Source organism: Gambusia affinis, linkage group LG02, assembly GCF_019740435.1.
Source record: "Gambusia affinis linkage group LG02, SWU_Gaff_1.0, whole genome shotgun sequence".
NCBI lineage: Eukaryota > Metazoa > Chordata > Actinopteri > Cyprinodontiformes > Poeciliidae > Gambusia > Gambusia affinis.
The window spans coordinates 5190091-5205698 of record NC_057869.1 but is presented as its reverse complement, the minus strand read 5'-3'; the positions used below and the strand labels follow the sequence as shown (position 1 = coordinate 5205698).

Sequence of the window (15608 nt, the reverse complement as noted above, 5' to 3'; positions counted from 1 at the left end):
CTCTTAACAAAATACCAAAAAAATACTGAAAAATGTTTATAAATACCCCTGTATCTGATCTGCTTTCAAAGCTAAGCAAAGGTAGTACAGAAGATGTTGCCTCATTAAAAACAATTAACTTGTTTTTTTGTGAATATACAGTAAAAAGAGGTCCCAGCCTTAAGGATACCCAGTCCACCATTCCACTCCCAAGAAACTGCAGCTTTGCTGACGATCTAGAGCTGGAGTTTGAGCGAGAAAGTGATTTGGCTCCAGCTAGCACAGTATCACAGTGAGTTGCCTTCACTCTGTTGCAATGTTATTGCATTAGATCAAACCACACTTTGTTAATCAGTGTTTATGTGTGAGTGAATCTTAAGCATGAACTGGCAAAAGATGGGGTGCTTGTACTTTATTTTTTATGCTATTTGTAATTAACCTTTGCATTATGCCAACCTCAAGTATGATTGTGTGCTAGAGATAATCCCTTGTTTTCTGAGACACTTACACAGCTAGAGACTGCCACTGATATAAGGAAGTGAGTGTTAAGTAAAGGCAGTATGATGTAGATGCACCGTAAGTGAAACAAATGGAGCGACAGTTCTGACCCGTGGGATTCGCGTCCTAAATGGTGGTGTAATGATGCAGAGTGAGAACTGCACGCAGACGTGTTGTTTGGCACAATAACTGTGCTCTGCTGGCTCCAAAATACGTAACCAGCTGTTCTCACAGAGCAACACCACATCAAATCCCATGCTAAATTGAATCATTATGAGGCAAACTACTATTTCTAGTAATTGTGGTGAGAGAACACGGTGAAAAAGAACTCTTTATCGGGCTCTTTTTAGTTCCAACATACCTTTCCAAAATGTCCATATTGTGTAAACTCAGTGCATAGGAAGAAGAAAAGCTTTGCTACATCTGTTACAGAAATTTCAAGGATTCTTGCAATGCATTGACCTAAAAAGGAATCACAGTTACTATTTATACAGTTAATAATACTGTATATCATTATTTTGAAATTAAAGGCTCATGGGCTACTGAGAATTTTAACATGTCTTTTTCTAGAAGTAAAACAAAAATACACCGACATAGACTCAAAATAAAATTACTTGAAGTCAAGAAAAGTGCAAGAAGTATAATGTAATAAATTATAACTCAGAATCTAATTTCTTGTTAGATTCATATGGGATTCCAGTGTCATAGCAATCTAAATTACTATTATTATTATTATTATTATTAGTAGTAGTAGTATTTTACGTTAATATTTTTATTGTCTGTATTTTGCAATGTTCAAAACAAAGCATTATATCATCTTCTTACAAGGCTATTATATATATATATATATATATATATATATATATATATATATATATATATATATATATATATATATATATATATATATATATATATATATATATAAACAATGTATATATACATTGTTCATATATATATATATATATATATATATATATATATATATGAACAATGTATATATACATTGTTCATATATGTATATATATATATGAACAATGTAGAGAACATTAAAATTTACCTCATACAGCAGTAGTAGTTCCACAACTAACTTATGATACTTTATTTCATTGTGGTCTTGGGAGTTAATTGTGACTGAGTTTTGACAAGTAAATTCATGTTTAATTCGGCCAAGTAGCAATTTATAACTCATTCGATGTTTCAACTTTCTTGTTGTAGTTATAAAGCTTTGCTTTTTCATTCAGTCTTAATGTTCCATCTGCAGTAATTTAGTTAACCCTCTTTCATTGTTACTTGAAAAAGATGAAAGAGATTGAGTTTTTGATCTCATAAACTACAGCATCATGATCAAAAGCCTGTGTTGTGTGAAGCATAGCCTATAGATAAATCCCCATTTTCTTTGAATCTAAGTAAGCAAAAGGAAGATGTATACATAACTGTTGCCCCTAGTTATGTACTGTAACATCCTGGTCAAACTATTATATAGCTGCCTTTTTTTGCTTCAATGCTGAAGAAGACACAATGTCATAGGAATCTAAGGCTCCAGCATCTCTAGTAGGCATTTGACACTGTAACAGACGTTGCTTTATCACCAGATAAGCCAAGTTGCTGTGATTTTTTTTTTTAGACAAGTCAAAAAATGTTGCTGCATGAGCACCACAGCTTTCTCAAATAATTTATATGCCACATATGTGCCACTCATGCAGAACTGATATGTCTGTGTTATGTGTCCCAGCAGTCACAGAATAATTTTTGCTTAATCTCACACTATTTGCAGATCCTTCACTTACCTTTGAATTATCTTAGAAGCTTGAAACTGAAAGCTAAACTGATAACATTTGTGATAAAATCTGTTAATAATCTGGACCACCTGAGGGAACACTTTGTCTTTCTCTGAGAGAAATTAGCAGTTTCCCAGATTCTCAGTTGATCTTTAAATTTAAAGCAATAAAAAAATTGAGACAATAAGACAAAGGTAAAAACAGCCTTTTATGTCTTGACACATCAGTTTTCTGCATATATGAACTATTTCCATGCACTACAGCTTGTTTGTGGTGCGACACTGGTTGTCAGAGTTGCATGCTATATTAATAATCTAAATAATATAAGATGCAGAGGTATTTGATGTTTATTCTACTTTGGAGTATACCTAGTATTCCATGTGTTCTCAAGAAGCATTGTATATAATATTAAATATATATATATTTTTTATTTTAGTTAAGGCTAGGCACTTGTTATGATCGTTGTCGTGGAAAAAAATCAATTTCCAAGCACTGTTCAGGTAAAATCACTCAGTCAGATTTATTCATATATTGTGCACAACATAGAGAGCTCATAGACAATCAGTAATGAAGCAAGTCTGGATGCAAAAGCTCTGCCAGGCAGAGACAACACATGTGTTTTATACAAATAGGATAAGAGATCCAAAGCATGGGAAACAAACTGGTTCTCATGCAGCTGGGGAAAACAACGTTCAACCTTCTACATGTAACCCAAATAGTGAAAACGTGATGGGAATATTCAGAAACTTATAATAAACATAGAGCAATACAACTAGCAGGTGTGACCTTATTGTAATTTTCCACATCACCGTATAACCCTAATTGCCCTTAAACGTATGCCTTTTGTATAATTTTACCTAAAAAAAAAAATGAAGCTATGTAATTTACTAAAAATTTTTGAAAATATGGTTATTTCATTTTATCATTCATCATTAAATATACGCTTTTAAAATTGAGTATCCCATTAGACCTCAGCATGTAAGGCGAACTCTAATGACTGAAGTTGATTAAACTGCGGGGGGATATTTAAAGACAGAACCAACTCATAACTTGTTGTCAGACATGAAATAAATACAAAGAGTTAGTTCTTATTTCATTTTAACATTTATCACAAGAATAAGGTGTTTTACACCTTCAGTAACATAATTTCTGCAAGTTTGTTGAGATCTATTGAACATAATGTTGAACTATGTCTTTAAAGATGACAATGTTCTTAATCGTGGCTTAATAAATTCATATCACAACATTCATTAGAAAGAAATGCCTTTACTATTATTTTGAAAGCATTTCAATATCTGCCTATTAAATTAATAGAACATTGGATTCACTGCCTGGGCGTTCATTATATCACTAACCCATATTCCTTTTTATGATGGAAATGGCTTCTATAATAGCTCAAAGATTAAATTATTGAGATTTCACTATGTTAATTTGACCAAATGTTATGATAGTCAGATGGAAAAATCCAGCCTTTTAAAAGTCCATAATGAAGCTCTTAAAGACCTTGTTCGACATCAAATGCAACTCAACAAAACATACGCAGCTCTCCCGCCACACATCCTAACTCACTGCTTTTACAGAGTAATGAACACTGATAAGTAACAGCTTTTCAATAATTCCCACAACCTAATAATGCAGGCTAACTGCCTCACAATCACTCTGGGCCTTTTACTATTTTTCACCTGCCTTTGTTCTCACTGTTCATCACCTTGGTAACACCAAAAGGAAGCAAGGTAATGAGGGAGAAGCTTTGATGTAGATTGTACAGGGAAAAAGAGCATGCTTGATGCTTTTCTCTAACATGATGAGTTTTGGCATAACGTTCATCTTTTCTTAGTTTTTTTGTAATGCCTGTTTCCCTGAAGAAAAATCAAAGGAATAGCACAAAGGATCCTGCTTTAATTTAAGGTTTTGTTCAGGAACTTTTTGTGTGATGCATCCACTCACAAGATGTGTTGAGATATCAGAACTAAGAAGCTAAACTTTTTTTGAAACATGTTGTCACAGATTGACGGAATCGCACCGAAAAGCCATTCGTGTCATACAGAAAATGCGTTATTTTGTGGCTAAGAGAAATTTTCAGGTAAGAGCATTTTTTTTATCACTATACTGTTTCTTTCTGTTTCTTCAGTGGAGATTTGAACCAGCAGAATGTTTTCAAGGGCTTTTTGTTGACGCATGTGAAAAGGGATCTAAAAGTAGTGTAGGTGAGACAAAACAAGCACTGGGTGACAATATCCCCTATGCAGGAGCCAACCAGATTTAAAACAGAGGTCTGGAGAATATGAAGAGGGTTTCATGTTTTTTAGAATATTGCTGATGTCTTAAAACTTTACAACTGTGAAGGATGACAATGATTAGGAAGAAAAGTACTGTAAGCACTTCCAAAGTTTATATAATCTTATTGAAAGAGGTGTTATAAGTTCATATAATAAGTGAAAATTTTAAAATGTACTCTGTAATTTAGTTTTAACACACGTTCTTCTTAAAACTAGAAATAGTATCATTTATTCAAGAACCGTTCTGTTTTGATAAACATGACTGATTAACCAGAGCCAGTAGGTCTAATTCAGAGCAGCGTTTGTGATGAAATGATCGAATAAAGGCGTTAGGATCATTGCCATGAACTGAGTTCAGGTCAACTAATGCTGGAAAAACATCAGTTGCTGACTAATTAAGAATCTGTTTTTCTAACTTCAATTTACAAAGAATATTAAAGTGCTCATCAGAAGAATTTAAATGCAGTGTCTACAAAGTAAACTACTTTTTGAATTCTTCATACTCATACTTGATTGGCATTAAAAAAGAGCTTAAAGTGTATGTTGAGATAACTGTAAATTGTATCAGTTTGAAGTATAAGAACTCAAAAATAGTGATTTATCTGGTTTATTGTAAAGCCTCATTTCTCAGAAGCAGAGTTGAGTTAAACTAAGCCGCTTCCATATATTCGGCCTAATTTTGCAATGCCTTGTTCTATAGCTACAAGGCAACAAACACATTATTGTATCTTAGTACTTAAAACCCTGTTACCGTTGTAGTTATGTGAGCAGTTTACAGGGCCCACACATCAAACAGCAATGACCAGCATTTTCCTGATCACAAGAACTCATCAGCAGCAAACTGCAAATCAGCTCTTACAGGGTTTTGTCCATACTGGCCAATTAAAGCAAAACTGATAAAAAAAAAAAAAAAAAAAGATGTGTACAGAATTAATCTTTAGCGTGTGGGCTGTAAATGTCCCTAACGCAGTAAATGCACACCCGTCTCTGCAGCAAAAAGACTAAAACTTTTACAGTGCTTTTTGAAAAAACAAAAAACAAAAACTGAAACCAACTAATCAACCTGTAAAGTACAGGGTTTAAATGCCATTTAATCAATGTTTTTTTTTGTTGTTGTTTTTTTAGCAAGCCCGTAAGCCGTATGATGTGCGAGATGTGATTGAACAGTACTCTCAGGGTCACCTCAACCTCATGGTGCGGATCAAGGAGCTTCAGAGAAGGTATCCTCTTTAAGTAAAATGAGCTTAAATTAATTAGTTCCCTTGAGTAATGAAATGTGTTTATGGTGTATATCTTTTTGCAAGTATATCAAGAAAAACAATCCTTCCCGAAAATATCTTGGAACACGGAAGAGTGTGAGGGTGACAGAGGGAACACAGAGGGAATCTATAAATATTCTTCTGATGTTAGCTCTCTATTGTTTCTCTCAGACTAGATCAGTCTTTGGGGAAAATGACTTTGTTCCAGACGGGTTCAGGTAATAAATCACTGTTGTTCTACCTGAGAATGGATTATATTAACTGTGGAAAAAAAAAAACATTTCTCTTAATGATCTCTTTTATATCTTTCTTTAATTTTTTACATTTCATTGCCTAATGTCAACCTCTGAAGACCGCACCAGAGATAAAGGAAACAACTCAATTGGATCAAGGCTCAACAGGATGGAGGACAAGGTAAGAACTGTGTAATGTTAGTATAAATTTACAACCCTCCTTCTACTTCAAGTGGTTTGCACATTTTTATTTATTGTTTTTAGATAAAAGTCTTATTTAAATCAGACAATACTCATTTAGTATTCATAGGTTGTGGGCTTTTATGAAAGAACAACTTATGAATGTCCTCTTGAGAGAATTTTGACAGCACAGTTAACTTATTAAATGTTAAACGCAATTGAAAGTGGTTTTGGATATGCCAGCAGTTGCTTTTGTTTCCTCCCATCATTTGTTATAATAAAATATGAAATGTGTGTTTACTCTTTTTTTATTATTAATTCAAGTAACAAACTTGAATATTGCAGATATTTTACAAATACGAATTGAATTCACTACCCACAATTTCTCTTACAAGAGTTAACAGACACATACTTAATAAAGCAATACATGACAAATAATTCATAAATCATAAAGATTTTTCTAGAATTCCTTAAGTTATGAAGTTTCTTGTTTATTACCAGAGTAAATACTCTGTTTTAATATGTGCTGTATTTAACATTTTTTCTAATTGTAGGCAAAAAAAATTACAGAATATATTGTGCAATCCATAATTTTAAGCTTTATTGATACTTGAATATTGTCATTGAATATATATCAAAAAGAGTGTTCTTTCTTTATCATCTGACTTCTGAGTTAACCTTTTGATAAATTAGACACATTTAGATAAATTAATTTAACCATAAAACTGTTGATGCTGCATACTGGCATATCATTTTGGCAATAAAATTATGTGGCATTTATTCCCATGATGCTTGAATGTAATCTTGTGATTGAAACAAAAACAGCCCATCTAGTTCAAAATGTTTTATTTTATCAATATTTTTTGAAAATCTCACAGATAACACACATGGATCAAACGCTGAAACACATCGCAGAGTCCCTCTCCTTCCTGCTGGACCAGAGGGAAGTCGGTGGTGGTGAAGTCAGAGGCCGGCTGAAACCTCGGCTCAGGCGAACCTGTAATGTCCTCCACAGCCAGGACAGCCTGCCAACTAATGACCAGCTGTCTTCTTCCCCTTCATCCTTCTCCTCCAACAACACCAACACTGTGCTGTGCCCCAACCTTCCACTCAGCTCCACTGCCAGTCAGGATGAGAGCTGCTGAAACTTGAAACCAGACATCCTGAATGCGCTTCACAATGTTTGCTCATCTGTTTATGATGGTTAAAGACCCACTGGACATATTCTCCTGTCTTTGATGAGCATATGTAGCTACAGCTGTTTGCTGAAATGCTGACTTGATGTTATTTTGGTAAAACTCTTACCAGGACACGTGGCATGTGTAAATATGAAAATGTATGAAGGGAGTGTAAGAAACCAATGCCTTTCAAATCATGTCTTTTGGGCAACTTCTATATAAGCTCTAACTTTGATCTATTTAAAAGTTTTAAGATTTAAAACGACATCTAAATTCTAGCTGTTTCTTTTGTTTCTAAATTTCTAGAGAAAAAAAGAAAGCTTCAATATTTAATACTGAATATTATCTGTATAATTTTTATTTTATTCTTGGAGTTTTCAAATACCATAAATGTAAATGACATAAAGGTTTTAAAATGTTTGCATAGTCATTATTTACTATTTATTTCTGTGCCAGAAAAAAAAAACTGCAAACAGTTTTGCAGTCAGCAAAGAATTGTTCAGTTATATTTAGAAATCTACATTTTGTGAGAAATTTGAGGGCATCTTGCATGCATTGCACACTTAAGGTGGACTTAAGTTGTCGCTTAGATCAGGGGACAGTGAGGATCAAGATACAGCCATGCATTTGCTCCTTGGTGGAACTCTGATAACAATATAACAAATCATAAAATACTATCAATCCAACTTAACAGGTGAACTTTTTAAATGTTGATATTACCTCTTGTCTTATTTGCTGCTAAATGTGATGCTGAGGTTTGTTATATTACTACAATAAAAACTGTCACAGTAATGAAAAAACTATCCAGAAGGCTAATACATCTCCATGTAGGTATTTTATGATAAACAGAAGCTTTATAGCAGCCTGGCTCCTTAAAAAGAGTCTGTAGCTGTGTATTACTGAGGGAAAGTTTTGTAGCATTACCTACTCTCTCCCAAAGTTTGGCCATGACAAGAGCTAACATTCTGGGTATTCCCAAACCTGTTTTTATTTCCTTTTTTCTCTGAATAATTTTGCAGTTCCCAAGCTCAGACAATGTTTCCTTTTTATGTATCAGCTTTTGGAAGGACATTCACTGGAGTTGCCAGTGTTTTTTTTGTTTGTTTGTTTTTGTTTTTTCTTTTTTCTCAAATGTCCTTATCTTAATAATTGAAAACATACTGAAGCAGAAGGGCCACATAATTTTTTTTAAACACTTTCTTTATAAAACTTTTTAAGTTCATTTATATTGAAGGACATTAATACAATGTGTAGCTGAACATTAACAGAAAAAAATAACTAATAGCAAAACAGAAAATAATGAATTGATGTAAAGCAGGAGTAAATTTATTTTCGGTGACACCTGCTCAAATGTCCAGCTGATCATCTTATCTGTAAGATGCAGTAAGGTGGTTGAATAAAGGGAGCATCATTGGGCACTCATATAATCTAATACTGGATTTTGTAGCCCAGGGAAACTCCAGAACGGTAAAGGATAACTTGTATCTCAGTCTTTCCACATGCAGAATGCTAATAAGTTCATCCAGCCAGGTCTTGGAGGCTAAATGGAACTTCCAGAGTTTTAGAATAAACCTCTTAACAATCCTTAACAATAGAGTTATAGCTTTGCGTATATTGCAAGTTTTTCAAAGTGCTTAGTAGCGACAGAGTAGACTGATAAAGACAGATGAAAACCACTGGAAGATGAACCAACAAAATCTATGTAATTCTGGGCAAAACCAAAAAAGATGCGCATGAGGACCTTCACCCGCCTTACATCTATTATGTAGAGAACATGATTAGTACATTTCTTTCTTAATCTAATTATAGAGTAATTTAATTCATGTACCGAGTCCACCGAAGACAGCATTAATTGAACAAGACTTGATGTTCGTTAATATTTCATCCCATGTTTCATCCTCAATCTCAATATCAAGCTCACCTTCCCAGGCTTGTTTTATTTTTTTATCTTAAGTACTTAAGAAACAAACCAGCACTGAGATCAAATGTTTTGCTTCAGGGGGACCCAGGAGAGATTTTAACCATACATTATTCTCAGATGGTAATTCATGCGATTTTGTAGTCTGTTGGACGTAGAGTCTCAGTTTTACATATTTAAAATAATTGAGATTTTGATGAGAGAAGGAGAACAGAAAGAGGAGTCTTGTGGGATAGGCTTTTTTTAATAGTGAGAATGAACCACTCCACATTCTTAAAGCCACATTGCCAGTACATCATATTTCTGACATTGGTGGCAGAAACAGTGAGTTCAGTTCGTTAGATATTGATACAGGTTTCTTCCAGTTAGTGGTATAACTAGAGACCTTCCCAAAGGAATTAACAAGCAAATGTGGTTTTGACTGTTCAGGGTCTAATCCAAACAGGGCAACATTTTCTGCATATAAAGAAATGCTGTGATCATATAGCTAAATATATAAATATATACATATTTAGCTATTTGGCTGGATTTTTAGTGATTATCTTAAAATCTATGTCGAACATGGAAATTGGACGGTATAATGAAGGCTCTGTTTCATCTCTCTCTGGTTTCAGAATTAGTTATTTGATTTGCAAATTTGTATTAAAATTCAATGCCAATTCGTTCTTGTTCTGGGTTTTTCTACTTTGCATTGACCTGAAAGAGTTCAGTATTTCTGCCAGACATATTTCCGCGTAAAGGACTTCACGAGAGGCTTCATCCAGCCTCAGTATGTTTACATTTTTTAGCCAGTAATCCACATCACCTATGTGATTAGATCTGTAAAGCTCTTTTGTACATAGCTCTGCTGGCTTGTTACGCCATAAGCTGCAAAGCTAAAAGTGTATGAGGTTTGTTCAAAATTCTGCCTCCTAAAGTGCCAGACTTGGTCACAGACCTGTTGTGATAAAATCATGTTATATTTAAGTTTGAGAATATTTTTGCAATGTTTGAGAGTTGCCTAAACTAATCCTATTCGATTTTTCCAAAGCTGACTCGTATGCAATAATTTGGCCTCTTATAATCACTTTGAGCGGTTCCCACAAGTGTCACTAATTTCAAGACATTCTGTATTTTTTTAGCAGACATATTTAGAAAGGTTTCATTCTGCTAAGAGCTGCACAGAAATCCCATGTGGAGTACTGTCTGAGAGTCATGGAAATTAGGACGTGATCTCAGATCAAAACATCACGGTATTTGTTTTTTGGTAAGCTTGGCGTTCAATGAAAACAAATCAATGCAAGAAAATGATTTGTGCTTAAAAAGGGTATTTTCTGTATATTGGAAAATGTTGCAGAATGTCAACAAAATTAGTAAAGGTGATAAGATTATTTAGAACCATTAGAGTGGCTCCATACTTTGCTTGCTGAGCTGTCAGGGTTGAGCCAAAGTACTTTATGGTCCCCAGCTTTGAAAGGTCAAATGACTTTCAAAGGTTTTTCTGAAAAAAGCTGGACCATCAGTTTTGGGCCTGTAGATATTCAACTTTGTTGCATGAGTGGAATAGAGATAGCCCCCAGATGCAATGATGGATTGACCGTTTGGTTCACATATTGTTGAAATGAAATGTGTTTAAAAGGAATGCTTTTCCAAACAATTGCAACACAGTAAGTCTTGCTGGAAAATCTGGATTGATGTATTTTATCTGTCCTGTGAAACTTCTGTTCAGATGCTCTTATAGTATGAGTCTCTTGAATGAACAGTACAACATCAGCAAGAGATCTAAGGCATGTGAAAATGTAATGTTTTGCACATAACTTCTGTTTATTGTAGGAGAGGAACAAGGTACAACATGTGAGGATGGGATGTCATGCCCCTTCGTGTCATGACTGAAGACACCTCTAATCACACCTCCTTGCCAAATGGTGTGATGATAAGTGACAGGCCCCCCTGCACTATATACCAGTCTGTCATCAGAGTGGCTGACTTGATAGCCATTCTTTACCAAACCACACTGAGGAGCAGGGCAGCCATTTGTTGTATCTTGTTCCTCTCCTTTAGGCAACAGTAGTTGTGTGCATAGCATTACTTTCCGATTTAGCTGAATCACTCAGTGCAACTCAAGTATCAGACATTTATAAATGCCCTGCAGAGCAGCCATCAAACCTGGGCCCAGCATAGCAAGCTAATGCAGCACTTCAGACGCAGCAGAAAATACAGAGTGAGTTAACATTCAAACATTAAAACTGTACAAATGTGTACAGTGAAGACCAGCTGGCTACAGTGCAGATATCAAACATCAGCACCCCCCAAGTAGAGCCCAGGAAATTATTATGCCCCTGATGAAGTGAGCCCTCCTACCTTGGGGCATCAGTTGTTCCTTGTAAACTAGAAAAATGGATTCCACAATCCGACAGGAAAGTCTGTCTGGACAGAGTTTTCCCCATTACTTGGTTAACAACACAAACTGTTGATCACGCAATCTCACATTCTGTGTGTGGTCAATGTAAATGTGCAGTCCGCATACAGGGCACAGGAAGTGTGACCTTTACTGTTAGCCATGGAGCTGTAGTCCAAAGGTTTAATATTAGGCAGATGTACTGGTTGCATTAGGTCGTAAGGTGAGGCAATATCAGCTGATGCATACCAAATGTACTAGTGCACAACAATCACCCCTCTTTGTTGGCCCAGTAGTTGGGCAGAAACTACTGGGGTGTTGAACATCTTGTTAATGTCAGTAGACTCGCAGCATAAAGAAATCCAGTGCACATTGTGGGCTCATAGAAGTTTTTCTTCACCTCCTCAGTTGGTTGGTGCCATTTCATCTCCACTGGAAATTTTCAGTAGGTCTACATGAAGGTCCTGATGTTAAGTGTCAGAGAGGTGTTGTCTCATGCCTGCCTCAGTATTTTTTCTTGATAGTCCTCCGTGCATAGTCCGCCATAAGGTGGTTGTCCCAGTCTGTGTACTCTATCAAACTCTGTGGGGAAGAACAATTTGAAATAAAAAATCTACAGATTTACTACCTTTAGCTTTTTTAGGCAACCTTGCCACTTTTAGATTTTAGCTCTGACAGCTCATCTCGAGGTGAAAGCATTGGTGTAATTTGTGGCTCTCCTCCAATTGCAACCGTTATAGGTTTTAGTTGAGTAAGCCTAGTACAATGGCCGCTGCCAGCTAAAAAGTGTATTATGGAGGATTGAAAATAGTCATATAATGTTTCTTTGGCTTTTTATCTTTTTTGTTACTTTTCATTTTATCTTATTCAAAAGAAAAACAATTTGAAGAATAAATCAAGCTGCTATTCAGTAACTATGCAAGCTTGCATTTGCAGCAATATTTCTTTCGAAGCTACAACAAGGGGGTGGATTCTTATACAAATGGTTAATAGTCTGTTTTTTTACATAAGTAACCTTTAGACAGCAGATGGTGACCTTTCTCCCGCTGGCCATCCATGGGGTGCCGAGGCATTCCTTCACACAGCTGACCATGTGGTGAAAGAGCCTAAGTGACCATCTGCCTCTGGTGACCACAACAATAGGCAGCACCCTCCTGAAGTGTGCTATGGGATTTTGGCCTTTGTACTGACTCAGAACTGGTGAGAGGAGAATTTTATTACATTGATTCCAGCTTGGTTAAACATTCTGTTTTACCCCTTTAATTGATGCTGTTTAGGTAATAAATAGACAAACAAATGCACAGGACCAGTTTGGATGGAGATTACCAGACAAATAACATGCTAAGAATATTTACACTAAAACCTACCTTGTTTTAGAATGGACAGAAAATCTACTTTGTTTTTTTTCTACGACATAAAACAATTCAAAGTTAAAGCCAATGACAACGGCAGCTGCTTCCCTTTCAGCCCCATTTATTTATTTATTTATTTATTTATTTATTTATTTATTTATTTATTTATTTATTTATAAATTGAGGTTATTTGACAGTGTCTAGTTGTTTTGTTTGTTTTGAATTTAAATTCAGTCTAAGATGCAATATATCCAGCCATTTTTTTATTTGCCTGCATGTATTGTGGTGAGTCATAAGTTCAGGTTTAAGGAAAAACATTTGATTTAAATAAGTACTCATTGGTTCAATCATATTTTTAATATGGTGTAATGAAGTTGAATCTGACATGACAATTGGTAAGAGAAAATATTTCGTTTCAGGAAATACACTCAATTATGTCAAGTCGTTGGCTTTGCAACAGTTCATTTCCTGAACAAGCATGTGGCAACAGTGGCTGGTTGATTTCATTGGGTTGTTAATTTTGTCACAATCCTTCATAGTAAGCGTACATGTGACGATGATGTGAAAACAGACTCCTTTTTAACAGGAACAAACCTGTACTGCAGCCTGACTCATAGTGAACAACTCATTTCTGCTTTGACTGAGGGTTTAATTAGATATGACAGGCATAGACAAACAAATTAACAAGACCAAAAATGTACATGTTTCTAATAAATAAATAAATAAATAAATAATATTTTATTAATAATATTAAAATATCTGATAAGGTTACAAATTGGTTTGCCTCTTTGCTGGGTGCTCCCCCCATTTCATACCCATGTGTTAAAATTAGAATTTTAACTTACTCCCACTTTGTATAAATAAGCCTATTTTGTACCATTAGGTACAGTTTTATTTCTCCTGAGAAATTTTAGGAAAACATAATTTAAAAAATGGCACTTATGATTCAGTTGTAGGTCATTTTCTGAAGATTATATAGTTTATCTTTTTCCACTGAAAGTAGTTCTTACCCTCTCTTTGGTTCAGTTGACTCCTATGGCATATAAGTGAATATGACACCAAAATAACTATGAGTGACCTCCTTCTAGTAGAGAGTATTTACCTGAGCTGCACAACCACATGTCCTTGTAGCAGAGTATCTGTGCGTGATGTGTACATGACATTGCATTTACGGTAATTGCTGGCTGTCAAAGGGGAAAACATAAAGATAGGTGCCAATTGATGCACTGCTGGTACAAAACTCTGTTTAAAGTATCCAAAGCCACTGAACCATAAAATACTAATGGGGCAAAATGACCAAGTTTTCATGTTTTGGGGGTATATGAAGATTTAATTTCTGTTAATTAAAACAATTGCCATTGTTCTTACATCTAATTTCTTTCACTGATGATGCACGAGGCTTGTTGTATACATCTTTAAGCAATTAATTATGGTACTTTGTGGAGAAATGCGTTACCCAAGGGAATTTTGACAGATTTTTGAAATGGCAAGAAGAAAGTTTCTTCTGTCCTTATTCATAAAAACACATTGGATTTTTCATTGTGTGGATTAAAATGTGATTCTTACTCTGAGTTTCTATGTTAATATGACCACAGTCTTCTCACAAAAGTAGAAAATATCAGGCTGAGCTGGGTCTGCTTTGGGCACATGTCATTTCTTTGAGCTTGAAAAGAGACAAAAACTAAAAAGAAAAGAGAAAAAGAAGGTCCCGAGAGGGGTGGAAGGACGTGAGAACTAATTTGCAGGTGAATTAGATGGCACACTCTCCTTTGTGGCCATTGTGCTGCTCTCTGGCCAGATGGCCTCTTCAGACTTCTTTCACAACTAAAACCCAAACATAACAGGAGCAAATACACAAATACACTTATGTGGGATTTAGCCTCTCTAATGGACTAATTTGGAACTCACAGTTAATGTTAATGGATATAATTTTAAGCCTGGCAGCACATTCTTTATAACTGTGATTATGACATTTTGCATAATAAGACCCAGAAAATGCAATTACTGTATAGTAAATTTCTTCCTTTGGTTTCTAAACATTCAGCTTCCTTTCCATTTTCCATCACTTCAGAGAGACACTTATGAACCCATTCATCTGTGGCTAACACAGAAATATTGCCTTATAAGCCTGCAGACAGTCTGAGAAATTATTAAACTGAAAAACTGAACAAGGTGGAAAACTGATGCTTGAATTCAGCAAGCTAAACATTATCCTATAGGTACAGGTTGCTGGACTATTAATTATCAAGTTAAGATAAAAAAAAAACAGCTCACAAAGATTTTATGGCTTTAAAGGACAATTGAAAAAAAATTAACTGTTTATCATTTCAAGATGCAACATACACTCTGCATCGACTCATATAGTTATTTATGAGTTGATGGAGAATTTATTTGCAAATTAGTGAAGTAGAACATTGTTTTCTCTGAAGACTACAGGGAATGTTTCAGTATGCCAAACTAGATGGAAATGCAATCACAAAATCTGAAGCATCTGTGCTTTCTTCAATTACACCGTTTATTAGATCTGCAATGACTGTACAAATTTACAAGCCTTTAATTTATCAATTTCACAAT

General features: G+C 35.0%; 1 protein-coding gene across 4 annotated transcripts in view; it reads left to right on the top strand.

Annotated features, from left to right (window-relative positions):
- The window catches only part of kcnq1.1 (potassium voltage-gated channel, KQT-like subfamily, member 1.1), a 47704-nt gene extending 37313 nt beyond the window's left edge, over positions 1–10391 (top strand). Inside the window, exons 12-17 of one of the 4 annotated variants that reach the window (XM_044098157.1) lie at positions 142–271; positions 4266–4341; positions 5663–5757; positions 5968–6014; positions 6149–6210; positions 7088–10391. In XM_044098157.1, coding sequence (XP_043954092.1) covers positions 142–271; positions 4266–4341; positions 5663–5757; positions 5968–6014; positions 6149–6210; positions 7088–7354 — 677 coding nt within the window. In that variant the 3' untranslated portion in view covers positions 7355–10391. Of the gene's footprint in view, positions 1–141; positions 272–4265; positions 4342–5662; positions 5758–5841; positions 5893–5947; positions 6015–6148; positions 6211–7087 lie in introns of those variants that run through there. The other 3 variants (XM_044098149.1, XM_044098153.1, XM_044098165.1) reach the window with 3 other exon arrangements.
- The last annotated feature ends 5217 nt before the right edge of the window (positions 10392–15608 follow it).